Source organism: Schistocerca cancellata, chromosome 6 (assembly GCF_023864275.1).
Source record: "Schistocerca cancellata isolate TAMUIC-IGC-003103 chromosome 6, iqSchCanc2.1, whole genome shotgun sequence".
Classification (NCBI taxonomy): Eukaryota; Metazoa; Arthropoda; class Insecta; order Orthoptera; family Acrididae; genus Schistocerca; species Schistocerca cancellata.
Window position 1 is genome coordinate 397,355,971 of NC_064631.1, and position 18,484 is coordinate 397,374,454.

The window sequence follows — 18,484 nt, forward strand, 5'->3', positions numbered from 1 at the left end:
TTTCTTGGCTTCCACTGCAAATGTTTCTGTTGTAAATGAAAACTGTGTTCATTATGTTGGAAACATAGTTTTAGGAAATAATTAAATTTATCATCTACTGTGTGTCGTTGGTGCACTTCTTCCCACTTTTTCTCCTATAAATTCTCCCCAAATAATGTAATAGAGTAATCATTTACAATTTCTTGTAATTTGAAGTTTCCTTTCTTAGTTAGGCATGTACTTGATTGATAGGGGTGCTTTATTGTTGCCATTTGACCTTTGTGGTCATATAAGCCATTTATTATGCGGCTCACATTTATTTAATGGAAGACAGTTGACTTTTGAAATATATTATCAGTTGCTGTTGCACCATGCCCTTCTATTCTTGTTGGGAATCTTACTGTTGGGGTCAAAACATAGCTGAATACAAGTAACAAGGTGCCCTCAATCAGAACTATTCTAGATGAAATTTGTATGTCTGTCATCCTATTAAATGCTGTTTGGCATGAGAAATTAGAGAGTATGATTTGAAAGTTGTGAAACTGCCCTAAATTATGTATACATTTGTTTATGCTGCACTATAAACCAAATGTTGATTTTTTAGCCCTCTTTCCTGTTCATATCCTTTTCAACAGTGCATTTAGCTTCACACATTTTTTTGTATTCCTAATATGGTATTTTAAACAATGGAAAGTCCATGGGGTGGAATAACAATAATATTATGAAAAGTATAGATTGATATGAATTTAGGCCTACTTATGACTGCATTTCATAATTGCATCCTAATAAGGAAATCGGGTATTGGATTGTACAAAAATGCTCAGAAAATAATGAAAATATGCCAATATATGTCTTTAGGAATGATATAAATAAGAAGTGCATGAAGCAAAAGCAAAATGGCTGCAAGTAAAATATAAAGAATCCAAAAAAGAATTGGTTGTTAGGACAGATTCAGCATAGTCCTATAGAAGTGTCAGAACAACCTCTGGTGAAATTAAAATGAAAAATGTCAGTGTTGACAGTGCAATTCCATTTTTAAACATGGAGGAGAGAGCAGATAGGTGGAAACAGTATAGTGAAGGTCCATACCAGATGGAGGAATGATCTGATAACATTTTAGAAAAAGAAATGGGAGTCTGTTCAAAAGAAAAAGGGGATCCAGGAGTAGTCAGAGTATAACATCTGTTTGGAAGTCTCACAGTCACATAAAGCAGAAGGCATGAATAATATTCCCTTGAAATATACAAGATCATTCTGTGCTGTGGAAATCAGATGACTGTTCAAGTTGGTGTACAGAATATATGAAACTTTGTACACAACTTAAGACTTTCAAAAAAATATCATCTGTACAATCCCAAAGATAGTAATGGCATCTAAATGTAGGGACTATGGAAAAATTAGCTTAATAGCTCATACATCCATGTTGCCGACAAGAATAGTCTACAGAAGAATGGGGAAAAAAATCAAGAGTATGTTAGTTGACAACCAGCTTGGAGGGAAGGAAGGGTGCGAGAAGTACAGTTTTCAAACTGTGTTTGATAATGGAAGACAAATCACTGCACATTCCATGGATTTTTCAACCTAAAAAAGCATTTAACAATGTGGAGTAGTATAAAATGTTCAAAACTTTCAGAAAAATGAGTCAAAGTGTGGGGAAAGACAAATATTACACACCGAGCAAGCTGCCCTAGCACAGCGGACTCATATTCGGAAGGATAACGGTCCAAACCTGTGTCTGGCCATCCTGATTTAGGTTTTCCATGATTTCGGTAAATCACTTCAGGCAAATGCCGGGATGGTTCCTTTGAAAGAGCACAGCTGACTTCCTTCCCTAATGTGATGGGACCGGTGACTGCTGTTTTGTCCCCTCCCCCAAATTGACCAACAAATATTACACAGTATGTACAAGAACCAAGAGGGAATAGTAAGAATGAAAGACCAAGAAGGAAGTTGTCAGGTTAAAAAGGGTGTAAAACAGGGATGCTGTCATGAAACTTCCTGGCAGATTAAAACTGTGTGCCGGACCGAGACTCGAACTTGGGACCTTTGCCTTTCGCGGGCAAGTGCTCAACCGACTGAGCTACCCAAGCACAACTCACGCCCCGTCCTCACAGCTTTAATTCTGCCAGTACCTCGTCTCCTACCTTCCAAACTCTCTCGGCAGCTCTCGGTCCGGCACACAGTTTTAATCTGCCAGGAAGTTTCATGTCGGCGCACACTCCGCTGTAGAGTGAAAATTTCATTCTAGAGACGCTGCCTTCTGCCCCTGCTATTCAATCTATATATTGAAGAAAGCAATGACAGAAATAAAATAAATGTTCAGGTTTGGGTTTAAAATTTAGGGTGAAAGGGTATCAGTGACACGATTTGCTAATGACATTGGTATCCTCACTGAAAGTAAAGAGAAATTAAAATATCGTTTGAATGAAACAGTCTCATCAGCACAGAATAAGGATTGAAAGTAAACTGAAGAAAGCAAAAATGAGGAGTAGCAGAAATGAGATTAGGGATAAAATTAATATCAAAGTTGGAGACCACAAAGTAGATGAAGGAATTCTGTTGCATTAGAAGCAATAAAGCAGGCAAGCACAGGCAAACAGGGCATTCCTGTCCAAAAGAAGTCTACTAGTACCAACCATCAGCCCTAATTCGTGGAAGAAGTTTCTTTGTACGGTTGTTTGGACTACAGCAGTGTTTCAAAGTTAGTTGTGGGCAGTGGAGAATCTGTGGAAGAAGAGAACTGAAGCATTTGAGATGTGGTGCTATGAAAGATTGTAAAAAAAGGTGGATTGGTAAGACAAGAATGAGAAGGTTCTCTGCAGAATTGGCAAGGAAGGAAGTATATGGAGAATACTGACAAGAAAAATGGAAAAGATGATAGGACATGCTAAGACATCAGTTAATAACTTTGGTGATAGTAGATGAAGCTGAGGATTATAAAAACAGTAGGGGGAAACAAGTAGTGGAATGCCTTCCACAAATTGAGGAGCGAAGAAATTGGCAGGGTAGAGGGAGTTGTGGTAGGACACCATCCTACCATTCAGAAGACTGATGACACAAAAAAGAGCCACATGGAATAGAAGTGGTATATGTTTGTTTATATCTGCTGAGTTTAGATGCATGATATGCAAATAACAGTAAATTTTCTTATGTAAGCAACTATGTACCATATGTGCTCAGAGATACATTCAGCCACTATCATGATAACTTTGACATATAGACCTCTCTGTTTGTCTTTTAATCCAGTCTGCATTTGGAATCATTATTGGAAGGATAGTTGACTTAATTCTCTTCATGAAGAGATAAAAACAATTTACCAGCTACAAATTTGTCATTGATAGATTTCTGAACTGTCTGTTAAGGATAATTTCCTGGAATATTTTTCTTTATTGTTGGGCAGAAATGTTAAGTCCCCATCTGCTTGCTATAAAATGTTTAACTTTGTTCCAGAAATTGTGAATGCAGAAAAATATTATGAACTCTCTCTCTCTCTCTCTCTCTTATGCAAATGCAGCCCACACACACAACTGCAGTCTCAGGCAACTGAAACCACAATGGTTTCTATTGAGAAAGGCCCTAATGGCCAAAAGCTTATTTGTGACAGTCTTTTTGTTCTGTCTATCTGCGACTTCAGCATCTCTGCTATATGGTTAGTAGCAACTTTTCTTTTCATAATATTGTTACATTCCATCTTGGATTTTCCATTGTTTGAATGCAGAAAAATGTGTTTCTTATTAGCTTATCATTATGATTCTCATTGGGCATTGTCAATGGAAAATAATTTAATTTTTGTTATATTTTGCTGACAAAACACCTACAAATTGAATTATGTTATTCATTTGGGTGGTGTAAGCTGGTTTGGTTCTTGAAACCAGTTGTTTGACTGTTCCTCGATAGTTTTTAAAATTGTACTGGGTAGCAGATCCAACACAAAAGTACATAATTTTCTGCTATTCAGTACTGTGTTGTTCCTTAGGCTGTCACTTATACTGCAGATACTTTTGCACTGTATTTGTTCATTTTCAAGAAAATAAATCGCTGTGGAATTGCACAGCAGTGTGCTTCTGTTCCCAACAGAAACAATACACACAATTCTAATCGGTTAAATAATTTTCAGTGGAGTGTTAACAGAGCTATTTCTTTGCCATGCTTCACATTTTCTATCAGAATTTTACGATATCACATGTAATTTTATTGAAATGAGATAATGAATTTTAAAGTCAATACATTTTTGTGGACAATTCCACTATGTAATCAGCTATTTATCCGTGATGCACCATCTCAATAAAATACTTCTCAGTGAAAAATACACTCTTATGGTGTACAATCGGTTCGCACTTACTGACTGTACTCATTGTCTCTTCTTCTTTCTGATCAGGTCCATTAAAATGTGTAATCTCTTTGGAAAGTGCTACTACTAAGCATTAATTTCACATTTTGATGAATGGCACAAACTCGCCCAGTGTGCACATTGGGTAATCCTGCCACTGCACACCATGTAGATCTGAGGTCTCAGAATTTGTAAAATCTAATTTCAGGGCCAAACTAATTCTAATAAGCAATAAATGTCTCTTTTAAATTGTTTAGTATTCACTTTTAGTTTTATCCCATCAATTTTAACATTCATACATCAGTCTTTCACCCCTGGATAAAGCCTGTTAAATTCCCCATACTGAAAAGCTCACACAGTTTTTTGCAGTAGAGGCAAAACCTTGCTCAGACGTTTTTCCTAGTGTAGCCAAATACAGATCTCAGTTTTTGATTTCTGACTTTCTCACAATTATCTGAGAAACCTCTAACACTGTAGCTGTCTTTCTGGAAGGCCAGCTGTTGGATGCCAGTGTCAAAATATGAATTTTTTTCATTATGACTTGAAGTGCAGTTTCGTTGTAAGTTTGGATAAGAGCTCAGAATGATATTAAGGGATTATGCTGCCAGCAAAATGTATTTTACAATCAGTCAACAAACTGTTGTATTTACCCATTTATGAAATTTTGTGTGAATGTACATTACATAATTTTGGAAATACTTGAAATGTACCAGAATGAAATTAAGGCTCTTTGCTGATAAAGCTAATGTCGACTGAACTGTATTAGAAGTGGCCTCTCTAAGATATAAAGTGTTTAAAATTGCCTAAATATCAAGAAAAACCATTTCTGGAGAAAAATTTGCCTCCAGTTATCCCAAGAATCATCCACTCAGAAAGGTAAATTTTACATATCTGACAAACTAATAGAGAACAAATTTCTAAAAGCATAACTTACTATAACAGTTATGTCAAGAAATAATTCAACCTGAGCTTTGAACATGTTTCGTTACATGAAATTTCTTGACTTTACTCAAAGTAAAGTCAAGCGAATACTATATCAAAACTCTAAACTTGTGTAGCTTATACATGCAAACCATTGAACTAGTGTCCCAACTTGCAGGCATGTAGGTTATGCATTCAAAGAAATAACAAAAACACTTGCATCCTCATCACAAAATTTCAACAACCATGATTTAAGGGGCTGCTCGATTCCAAATATTTAATATTGTGAGCTGAGGATTTATGGAATTACCTGTAATGTGCATAGGTAACTACACACCAATTATGAATGGTATGTGAAGTAATACACTCCTGGAAATGGAAAAAAGAACACATTGACACCAGTGTGTCAGACCCACCATACTTGCTCCGGACACTGCGAGAGGGCTGTACAAGCAATGATCACACGCACGGCACAGCGGACACACCAGGAACCGCGGTGTTGGCCGTCGAATGGCGCTAGCTGCGCAGCATTTGTGCACCGCCGCCGTCAGTGTCAGCCAGTTTGCCGTGGCATACGGAGCTCCATCGCAGTCTTTAACACTGGTAGCATGCCGCGACAGCGTGGATGTGAACCGTATGTGCAGTTGACGGACTTTGAGTGAGGGCGTATAGTGGGCATGCGGGAGGCCGGGTGGACGTACCACCGAATTGCTCAACACGTGGGGCGTTGAGGTCTCCACAGTACATCGATGTTGTCGCCAGTGGTCGGCGGAAGGTGCACGTGCCCGTCGACCTGGGACCGGACCGCAGCAACGCACGGATGCACGCCAAGACCGTAGGATCCTACGCAGTGCCGTAGGGGACCGCACCGCCACTTCCCAGCAAATTAGGGACACTGTTGCTCCTGGGGTATCGGCGAGGACCATTCGCAACCGTCTCCATGAAGCTGGGCTACGGTCCCGCACACCGTTAGGCCGTCTTCCGCTCACGCCCCAACATCGTGCAGCCCGCCTCCAGTGGTGTCGCGACAGGCGTGAATGGAGGGACAAATGGAGACGTGTCGTCTTCAGCGATGAGAGTCGCTTCTGCCTTGGTGCCAATGATGGTCGTATGCGTGTTTGGCGCCGTGCAGGTGAGCGCCACAATCAGGACTGCATACGACCGAGGCACACAGGGCCAACACCCGGCATCATGGTGTGGGGAGCGATCTCCTACACTGGCCGTACACCACTGGTGATCATCGAGGGGACACTGAATAGTGCACGGTACATCCAAACCATCATCGAACCCATCGTTCTACCATTCCTAGACCGGCAAGGGAAATTGCTGTTCCAACAGGACAATGCACGTCCGCATGTATCCCGTGCCACCCAACATGCTCTAGAAGGTGTAAGTCAACTACCCTGGCCAGCAAGATCTCCGGATCTGTCCCCCATTGAGCATGTTTGGGACTGGATGAAGCGTTGTCTCACGCGGTCTGCACGTCCAGCACGAACGCTGGTCCAACTGAGGCGCCAGGTGGAAATGGCATGGCAAGCCGTTCCACAGGACTACATCCAGCATCTCTACGATCGTCTCCATGGGAGAATAGCAGCCTGCATTGCTGCAAAAGGTGGATATACACTGTAATAGTGCCGACATTGTGCATGCTCTGTTGCCTGTGTCTATGTGCCTGTGGTTCTGTCAGTGTGAATATGTGATGTATCTGACCCCAGGAATGTGTCAATAAAGTTTCCCCTTCCTGGGTCAATGAATTCACGGTGTTCTTATTTCAATTTCCAGGAGTGTAGATTGGGAACCACTTGGCATGGAATGAATGAAATACCTGTATGTCCTTTGCTGCTTTTTAGGAATGCTTAACACACACCTTTTTTTTTTAGCAAATGTTTTTGCTGTTTGTCTTTGACATCTTAAAATTCTCATGTGTTGGGGGCTGTTACTGGACAAACTTACTTTTTTTGCCTTTCTTCATCCCATACAAGCAGTTTATCATAGTCTAAATGACTCAAATGTTTGTTTCTTAGTTTGTACTAATTTATTAAACTGGCTTGCTAAATAAAATTTCTGTCAAATCACCTTGTTCTCTATTACGGTAGGTTTTAATTAATTTTATAGTTGCTTGTTGGTTAAAAAAATCTTAGAAAAGGCACAATACACACAAAGCATTTTCTGTATCTTTTTTTTACCTTTAGAATTATTTTTGTTGCAGGATCTGACATACTTCACAAAGAAGGAGGTTTTGTAGTAAGTACAGCCATATTTTTAAATAATGTTTATGGTTAAACATCAGTTCCCTCTACCGATTGCTTCTCAGATCAGAAGCAGTGATGGAAAATAATCTCTCTCTCTCTCTCTCTCTCTCTCTCTCTCTCTCTCTCTCTCTCTCTCTCTCTCTCTCTCTCGCACACACACCTACGCATCTACCTTCTCAAGTTCCATAATTCCTTACCGTTATTGAAATTCTCATTGCATTAAGCTAAAATTTTACTTCAGGTGTTAATAACATGCATCTTTGTCATTATTGTTTTTTATTTGCAGTGCTCATCAGAAATTTAAATCCCTTGCTCCAGAGAAAGTTGGCCATAATAAGAATGCAAAGTTACCAATGAGTAAAATTTTGCAGTATCCAGAGTTGAGAGTTAATCCATTTGGTGATAGAATTTGTCGAATATTTAGTTCAAGTCATGATGGTGATTGTACTTTTGAGGATTTTCTTGATATGATGTCTGTATTTAGCGATGAAGCTCCAAAGGCTGTAAAGGCAGAGCATGCCTTTCGCATATTTGGTAAGTGATTTTTCTCTTAAGTGTAACTTGCCTCTAATACATCATTTATAGAAATGTAGCATGTCAGATAGCAACACAGATTAGTGTGCTTCAATTTATGCTTAAGACTACTGTTATTAATGTAGTAGTTCTGCAGAGAAATTCACATATGTGAAAACACGGATGTGGGACTTGTGACCATATGATTGAAACTGTGACCTGAATCATTGAATTAATGACAGTGACTGCATGCATCCATGTGAGGTTTTTCAAAACAGTTTCCCATTTTGACAGAAGAAAGAATAAGTGACATGTGAAAAAGTGAAGCATCCTTCACATATATAAAATTTTGCAAGGGATGACTTGAGTGTAGGAATCGCTGAAAAAACTCAGATCTGAAATTTGAAGTCCATTCATAAACAGTCAGTGGCATATAAAGCTTATTGACATCAAACTCCAGTTGCTAATTACTTTGTAGTTTTATTCACATAACTGGTTTTCGAACATTTATGTCATTCTCAAGTGCTTATTATAATACTGTGGCTGTCCTTGGCATAAACACTTTCTACATGTGGGAGTGACTTGTAACTGAATGTGTGAATAAAACAAAAAGATGATTGGCAGTTGGGACATTTAATAACAAGAACGTGCAATCTACACTTACAGATCTCATGCGCATTGAGTAGTGGCAGCTCAACCCTTCTTATTCTGAACTTCAACTCAGCTGTTTTACCAGAGTGCATAAAACCTGAATTGTTTTGTCTTAAAGTATAACATTGTCTCCAGTTCCATGAGATGCTTTTCTACTGTGATAAACTCCCATGCCAGGAAGGGACGTAATGAATGTCAACATGTATAGAGCAGATAATGTAGAATGTGTAGATTTCTTTCTTTCTTTCATTTTTTTTAAGTCATGATATTCTGTTTTCTGCTCCAGTTTTTGTCAGTGTTGAGTTTTGTGACCAGAAACACATTCTCAAACAGTATTCATCTACATATAAACTAGCAAATGGTGATGATACGAATACCTGCAGCTGTAAATGCAACTGTAAATCAGTCAGTACAAGCAGTTTCTGTACAAAGAACTAAGCAAAAATTCAGCAGTAGCATAACTTCCCTACTCCAGTGATACCTAAATGGATTTAGGACTTATTTGGAAGAAGTCCTTGACACAGGTGAGTCCCAAGTGCTCTTCTTACTAAGAAACTCTTGTTAGGAGCTGTAGCTTCCACAGAAGACCTCATTGTGGTTCGGACTATGGTGTTGTAGGCATTTTTGTCAAGTATGAACACCATTCTTCTCCTCTTCCTGTTGGCACCAGTATGCAAACTTTAAGCATAACCATGCAATTGTTACATGAGATAACCATATGCTTCTTATACGTACCCACTAATGAGACCCAAGCAACATTCTCAGAAACCTTACCAGATCTCTCTTCCTCAACTCTTCCTGTTTGGGGGTTGTAATACCACGTGCCCCTGAATAGAGCTGCAGTGTCTTATGCAGGCAAAAGCTTTGTCTTCCAAACATGGCTTTACCAAGTACTTCAGCACTGCTGCTGGAACGGAACGTTCAACACCATTGGTCTCGTGATATGCTCTCCAGCCCTTGCAGACACTGCTCAGTGGGATGTAGTCATAAATTTACAATCTGGTAACAATTTTCCTGTATAGCAGATCGAGCAGTGCCTCAAAAAAGCAATGGAAATGATTGCTTAGCCAGACTAACTATACCGTGTACAGCCAGTGGACTATATGTGAATTAGCCAGACTAACTATACCGTGTACAGCCAGTGGACTATATGTGAACATTGTGATGGTGTCCATGAATGGATGATCACATTTTGATAAATATGTTCCATTAAACCATTATAGCATCCATTTCCAAAGTCTTCACACCACACATTAAGACTAACAGTCCACTGGTTGAGTGAGGAGTGTCCTTTATGAACAGTAGTTGACATGCAGCTCTGTGAAGGTCCAAATTCTGACCTACTGCAGAGCCTATCAGACACTGATATGCAGATACTGCCAAATTATAAGCAAGAGCAAGAATAGATAATGTCACAGATTCCTGAACATGGTAAATCATTTCACAGAGTGCATCTTTGTTAGAAGACAATCAAGAGTATTTTCAGAAGAGGTTTGCAGTTAGAGATGTAATTCATGACACATGCCCAGCAGACATTGCTCATGTAATGCAGAACATTTCACAAAAGTGACCACTATAGCCAGTCATGAAACAGCCTTCTGTCATCACAAAGTTGCTGCACGAAGGGCAGGTGGAACTTTCGTTCCTGCAAAAAAACTTAGTTACCCCTTTGCAATGTGTGGGTTAGATATAGCACGATGAATGGCTTATGGCACTGGTTCACAATAAGGTCTGTTACACCATGTTGCAGTACCTCAGGGAAATGCAATGTTAATCCGTTCTGTTGTGTTGAACCAAATTTGGAGGTCAGATGACTTCCCCAACTCTTGGAGATGTTCAATCCTAATATCGTCCTAAAAGCAGAAAACAACCATACTTGTGTGAGTGGTTGTTGTAGGGTTGCTGTAACAAGCTGCACGAAAATGCCTTCAGGTTTATGGTGACTAGCTGCCTTGTCTGGGTTCTTGAATCGAGACAACTCATTGGTTGCTTCCAGTGCAGATCCAGGAAACTTCATTCAAACATTGATAATACAGAAGAAATTCTTACACAAAATAAGTCCGGACTTGTGGTGTTGTGAAGTGTTCTCTAAATTGTAGACTGTTGACAGTACAATATAACAGTGTGGATGCCCAAGCTGTCAACTATCCATGCCTGCTGTGGAGTAGATGCCTGCCCTTTTTGGGGCACCAGGACACTGGGGAATGGCTATCAAGCCAGATGGTGATTACTTACGGTGCAGCTTGAATATGGATAGTAGAGAAAAACTAGTAGAGATTCCTGATTAAATTAGACCACTACCTAATAAATCAAGATACAGATGCATTTTAGTGCCACCCACAGCACAATTCCTACTCTCACGAGAGCTCCTAAACTATTTTGTGATCGTGTGAGTGATGAGCATGGGCCCCCAACTCATTTCTTCTTATCCATTAATTGTGCATGACCTTACCACTACATTAGGTTGCTGATAACAGCAGTACGCTTGTTAAAGCTGAGCCCACGAGCAGAGGTTTTGCTCTTGTTTACCACACAGATGGGCAACGATATTACGCATGCTTCGTGGCCACACGCGCTAGAAGTGGACACACAAGTGTGAAATGTTCGGGCTGGATGTCTTACATGGGTGCAGAAACCTTAGAGAGTAACCAAGGCAAGTTCAGTTCAGCATGCTATGAACATTTTCTTGAAAATGTAATCATCCACGGACCTCGACTTTGGTACCCTGAATGACGTCTCACTTACCAACATGATAATCACCCATCACACACGAGCATTAGGATTCAGAGCTGGTTTCAAAGGAGGGAAAATATTATTCAGTGCCTTCCATGGCTTCCAAAGTCACCTAATCTGAATCCCACAAAGCATCTTTGGCCTCAACTAGAGAAGACTCTGCAAGACAGTTACCCAAACCCTCCTCCAGGAACTGTGAATGCCCTATGGGTTTTTAGCTTTCCAGCTAAAAAGATACTGTGTGTGACACTTAATGTGAGCAGTGTCCCACTGCTGGTGGCATGTGTAATGTCTACACAGGATGTGATGCCCTCACATGGGGACATAGCTTAGGACACTGCTGCACTTTTCAGAAGTTCATCAGAGTTGACATGAGTTCACATTCACCAAACACAGCATTATTTTTCGTATTGGGGGAGTAGATTTGGTATGTCAGGTCATTCAAGCATCCTCTCAAATCACACATTACACATTGTAACCATGTCTTTTTCATAATGGTCTACTCCAACATCGCCTTCTGCTAACTGTGACTGTTTCCTCATCTCCCAAAGTTCCAGTCACATGCAGTATTGTTCAGATATGTTTACTGTTTCGTTCTGTTTCCCTACGACTCAAATAATGTGTGCTGAAAGACTGCAACACAGGCAAAACCATTATACCATTAATCTCCACCCCATTGACTGTATACACTAAATAGTCTTCTATTGGTGGACCATGTATGTTACAATTTTCCACGTACTTCCACATTTGGTCCACAATTTTGTGGCAGATAAATTGTTCTTCCATGCATCTCAAAGGTTACTTAACAAATGAACTTGAGCTCAGCTGGTACTTCATATCTAATATTTCCTGCTGGACGAACTAATTAATATGGAATGAACTCATTTATGAGCAGATAAAAAATCGAAGTAACTCTTATTTGCAAAAAAATCTGTACTTAGTTTGACTAACAGACAAAATTGCTAGCATTCTCACTCTCTGCTATTGCCTGGGATAATCTTCTGAGCGAATGTAGTTGAGGACAGTTAAATGTTTTGTTGTTAGAAAATAAGCAATAAAAATATTGTGTGAAATTGGTACACAAACATATTGCTATGAACTCCTTATAATGTCAAATTCACACACATTACAGCCTATTAATTTACTTAATAATTTTGTTCATAGCAAGCAGTAAATTGGCTTCAGTTGAACTATGATAGGCATGCTCACAAAACAAGATAAAGAAATAATTTAAATAATTTGCTTATGGATATACCTCTGTCTAAGATACAAAATGGACACAAAAATTTAAGGATGGGTAGTAGTCTGCAAGTGATTATTGATAATAACCCTTCTTTTGTGGTTCACTTCTGCTTAAGAGTTTAATACAACTGTGACACTAATGGTAGTTGAGTGTGTGTGTGTGTGTGTGTGTGTGTGTGTGTGTGTGTGTGATATTCAGTATTATACATTATTCTGTTATCCACCAGGCTTCACAGTTTGAGTGAACTGCAGATCATCATGTTGGGCATATGAATCCCGATTGCTTATGCAAGTTGTTCTGCCTCTAGTGGAGCTTTGTCTTCGATTTCTATGTCCACATGCTTGTCATAATTGTTGTATTCTTTTACTTTTACTAGAAATTTGTCAACTGTCCCCCTTCCTCTCCAGTTCATTGCATGTCATGAATTCTCATGTAAAGCTGCATTCCGTTGATGGTCCATCAGTGAAAGTGGAACATTTTCAACGACTACAGGTCTATACATAATAATTACTTCACAGTTAAAAGCTTCTGCAGGTGCACAAATTATAAAGACAGTCTGTTTTGCTCCTAATCTTTGAATGGCTGTGTATGGTAACTGTTCTTTTAGTGTGCAGAGATTTAGCATTCTCGATTTTTAATCTTTTTTTCAGATTTCGATGGTGATGATATGTTGGGAGTATCAGATCTGAGAAAGGTTGTGGAACGTTTGACAGGGCCACAACGGCTAAGTGAACAGGATATGCAGCACCTTATACAAAATATCCTAGAAGAAGCTGACTTGGATGATGATGGTGCATTGTCATTTGCAGAATTTGAGCACATCATATCAAAATCATCTGATTTTGCCAAGTAAGTTACATATTCACTTGCTTGATTATTGGTTTCAGTGATGGGCATAGGAGGATCTGTGTCATTTGGGGACGTGGAGGGGATGTTTTTCATTTGAGATATTGTAGACGTGGTCCATGCCATGTAGAATAATATTATTACAGCTTGTATCATTGTAATTTATTCATTGTATCCTTGGAGTAGGTATAATGTTTAGTAAACTTTGAAGTTCACACAGTGCTGTCAATGGTTCCCAGAAGACATGTGAACAAAATTGTGTAGATATTCAGACTTTGTGTTAATACAGTTATGTGTGAAGGGCAGGAAGTTTTGTTCAACTGTGGCACCCCGAGAGATTTTAATATAATATTGAAATAATGATTTATATAAAACTTTTGTCATAATATATGACAAATGTAGGGGATGAATAACGCAAAAACTTAAAACAGTTGCTTGAACAGTGATAATTGTAGCATTGCAAAACCCAATCCAGCTTTGGGAAGTTTTAAAAATTTCTTTGCTAGTAAATATGAAAGGTAAAAAATTTGTAAAACAGGACGGGTGGGGAATTTTGCAAGCATGTTGTTACCGAAAAAGGAAATGCATCCGAATCCACACCGAATACTCTGTCTGTTTCTTCTGGAAAAGGATCTCTTTGAAGTCCTTACAAAAATATTTGCCCAGTAGTTAAAAGAAAGCAAAGTTAACAACTGTCCACAAGAAAGGTGTCAGAAGTCATCCACAAAACTAACTTTCAATATCTTTGCCATTAATCTTTTGTAGATTTTATCTCAAACAGAATTCCACGAACATCAGTCATACGAAACCCAACTTTTACTTTTCTCACTACATCCTGAAAGCCAGTAAGTCGCTCAAAACCCAACTTTCCTTTTTCTCATGACATCCTGAAAGCCAGGGGTAAGATCTGTCAGGTAGATGCAGTACTTCTTGAGTTCCGAAAATCATTTGATTCAGTAACACGTAGGTGGTTAGTAATTAAAAGACAATCATGCATAGCATCCAAAATTTGTGACTGGCTGAGAATTTCTTGGTAGGGAGGATGCAGCATGTTATTGGATGGAAGATCGTCAACCGAGGCAAAAGTGACTTCTGGCATGCCTCAGGGAAGTCTGTTGGGACACGAGATGTTAATGTTGTATACCCTCCCCCCACCCCATATCCCCCCCCCCCCCCCCCCCCACACACACACACAGTCCTCTCCCTCAAAAAAAAAGATACATTTATGTCTGAGAGTGTCTTGTCAACTAATCCCTTCTCTGAGTCAAGTTGTGCTACATATTTCCTTTCTCCCTGATTATACTACTTAAAGTGCCTCATTTCCTAATCCGATTCCCTCAGCATCACCTGATTTAATTAGACAACTGTCCATTCCGGTAACCGCTTAACACTGGGGATAGACTACAACCCTGTTTCACTCCCTTCTCAACCACTGCTTCCCTTCCATGCTCCTCAACTCTTACAAGTGCCATTTGGTTTCAGTTATAAATAGCCTTTTGATCCCTGTATTTTACTGCGGATGCCTTCAGAATTTCAGTGTATATTCCATCGACATTGTCATAAGCTTTCTTGAGATCTACAAATGCTATAGACACAGATTTACCTTCAACCTATCTTCAAAGAGAAGAATTAGGGTCAGTATTGCCTCACATGTTCCTTCTCCAAAATCCAAACTAATCTTCCCCAAGATTGGCTTCTACCAGTTTTATCATTCTCCTGTAAATAATTCGTTAGAATTTTGCAACTGTGACTTACTAAACTTTTAGTTCGGTAATATTCACATCAGTCAGCACCTGCTTTCTTTGGGATGTGAATTATTACAAACTGGGATTTGAATTATTACATTCTTCTTGAAGTCTGAAGGTATTTTGCTTGCCTCATACATTTTGCACACCAGATGAATAGTTTTGTTGTAACTGACTCTCACAGTGCTATTAGTAGTTCTGACAGAATGTCATCTACTCCAGGTGCCTTGTTTCAACTCAGATTTTTCAGTGCTGTGTCAGATTTTCTCACAGTATCGTATCTCCTACCTAATCTTTTTTCTCTTCCATTTCTATTATATTGCCTTCAAGTTCATGTCGCTTGCGTAGCCCTCCCCTCCTATATACTCCTTCCATCTTGCAGCTTTCCCCTCTTTGCATGGTACTAGTTTTCCATCTAAGCTCGTGATACTCATTTAAGCCCTGTGATATCCAAGGATTTCTGCTAACCTTTTCTATCTGTTTGATCCTTTGCTGCCTTCATTATTCCAAGTCTCAAAACTATCCATTCATCTTCTTCTCTATTCCTTTCCTCTATTGTGTTCAACTATTGTTTAATGTGCACTTTGAAACTCTCAACGACCCCATTTCTTTCAACTTGTCCAGGCCCTGTCTCTTTAATTTCCTCAGATTCTTCAGTTTTAATCTACTGTGGTCAGTCCATACCTGCCCCCTGCAAATGTTGTATAGTTTAAAACCTGGTACCAGAATTGACCTGAAACCTTCTGGTATCCCCTGGCCTCTTCCATGTATTCAACCTTCATTTGTGTTTCTTAAATCAAGTATTAGTGATAATAAAATTATGACCCATGCAAAATTCTACCAGATGACTTCCTCTTTCATTCCTGTTCCCCAGTCCATATTCACCTACTACTTTTATTTGTCTTCCTTTTCCTACTATATAATTCCAGCTCCCCATCATAGTTAAATTTTCCTCTTCCTTAACTATCTGAATAACTTCTATTACCTCATCACACAGTTCTTCAATCTCTTCATTATCTGTGGATCTACTGGCATATTAACTTGCACTACTTTTGTGGGTGTTGACTGTATGTCCATCTTGGCTGTGACAATGAATTCACTGTGCTGGTCGTAATGGCTTACGTGCATTCCTATTTTTGTATCCATTATTAGACATACTCCTGTGTTACCCCTATTTGAGTTTATATTGATAGCCCTGTACTTGCCTGACCTGAAGTGTTTTTCATCCTGCCCCCAAACTTTACTAATTTTTACTATATCTAACTTCAGCTTATCCAGTCTGCTTTTTAAATTTGCTAACCCAAGCCTGAAAAAAGTTGCACAAATATCTAGTCAGATCTTGATCAGTTTTCATTGTGGTGCAAACATTGGTAACTTGGTTTAAGTATTCAGAAACAAAAGATGTTGCACTTTGCAGAATGCAGAAAATTGTACTTTATGTTTACAACATCATTGAGCCACATAAGAACGGAATTAACTGTGAAAGAGTATGACGGTGTGTATGCTGATCTTCATGACCAGTGGAGCACTGGTGGTAATGAGATGAACAAATATATACTGCCTGATTAAAAAAAGTGAAGCATCCAGAAGGGGAGAAAAAAGTAAAATGAAACTTTACTAATTGATAGGGTATGTGATGTTATTGCAATGATTATTCCAGTGATCGAAAAACCAACTCAGATATACTGTAGTGTTTCGGGATGTTTATAAAAATATCCCAACACACCATTGGAAAGCTGTCACAAAGAGGTGCTCGTGAGTAAATTGAATGATAAATGCAATGGGAAAGGAAAACTGTGTGTTTTCCTTTCTCATAAGCAGTGAATGTGGAGCAGTGGTGGAGCTGGTGAGAAGGGGACCAGTAAAAATGGTATTACAACCACTAGTCATCCGGGAGTCATTTGTGCCATGGTGCAGCAAGTGCCTGAATCCAAGAGCCATGGAGTAAACGATGCACCAACATGGGCATAATGAACAATTTAAGAGTGGTAGTTGATTTTCTTGTTTTTATCTCAGGTCCTACAGTATGCTTGTACAGACATTTGAATGTACTCAAGAGAGTGGTGTTACCATAGCAATTGTTGTGTTGTGAAAAGTAATAATGAAAATGTTGGTCAAAATATACCCATTTATGAGAAGTGTGGCTATTTATTTAGTAGTGCAATAGCGAGAACTTTCTGAAGCATTCCAGGGATCTTCACCATAGTTGAATCGATAGGGAGGTGGCAGGAAGGATCCGGACTCCGAGAAGATAGGATAAAGGTAATACTAGTATCATCTGGAGTTGTATTGGGGTTGGCAAAATATTGCCATGTTATATCAGCCAGGGATGCAAGTTCCCACTAGTGCTGGTATAAGACCCACCACAAATCTTACAAAATAAACAGCAGCAGAAAAGAAGGAAAAATTCACCCCAGTACAAAGAACTTGGCAGTATGAGCTCACTTATCAGAATGGCCTGGATGCAGCCACAGGCACCATGATAGTGTTGCAAGGGAAGTTATACATGAGGATGCAGGATGTCAATGATGTACTGTTGTCATCATCAGTTCCTTCAATCACAACCAATCGTGACCTAAAGTCATACCTGATCACTTTCCACACCATAACACCAAAAGTAACTTGCCTGACCTCTCCCCAGGTTACCTTCGAGCTTGCTGATTGTCACCCATGATAGTGAGAACCACGATTTATCACTCAACACAGTGTGACACCATTGATCAGGAGTTGATGCTTCCCAGACATGGCACAACAAAATGCAGCAGTTTGTTTTGTGTTGTTCACGAAAGCCTATGCGTGGGACAGTAATACCTTAATCCAGGAGCTCCTTATCTCTGACTAATGGTGTGGGATGACACAAAATGTTGCAGGGAGTCTGTTACTTGCTGTAGAATGACAGGCACAGATGAGATGGGGTTACGATGTGCTAGGTGTGATCCTCCTTTGTGATGGTCAGACATGATTGACCAGAAAGTTAACGAGTATGCCTACCATCACATTCTCATGCATTCCAAAACTGGACCACTGTTACATCTGAATGCCCCACAAATCTGGATGTTACATGATAGAACTAGTTGGTCAAATGGAGATCCACAGTAGCCTCTTTCAAACTCTTTATCAGGTTCTGATACCGCTGTCTCACATGAGTACAGTACCTCCGTGTCTTCCACGGTGATCATTCAACATCTAACACTGTTCATGTCCCTTAAATATTCTGCCAGGCCTGATAAGAACACTAAACACAGAAACGCTAATGCATTCTGGTAGCTGT

The 18,484-nt window shown here is 39.5% G+C and overlaps 1 protein-coding gene across 1 annotated transcript in view; it reads left to right on the plus strand.

Moving 5' to 3' along the window:
* LOC126191504 (calcium and integrin-binding protein 1-like) overlaps nt 1-18,484 on the plus strand; it is a 45,158-nt gene that overhangs the window by 14,726 nt on the left and 11,948 nt on the right. Inside the window, exons 2-4 of the mRNA XM_049932394.1 lie at nt 7,440-7,474; nt 7,769-8,016; nt 13,273-13,471. Coding sequence (XP_049788351.1) covers nt 7,440-7,474; nt 7,769-8,016; nt 13,273-13,471 — 482 coding nt within the window. The remainder of the gene's footprint in view (nt 1-7,439; nt 7,475-7,768; nt 8,017-13,272; nt 13,472-18,484) is intronic.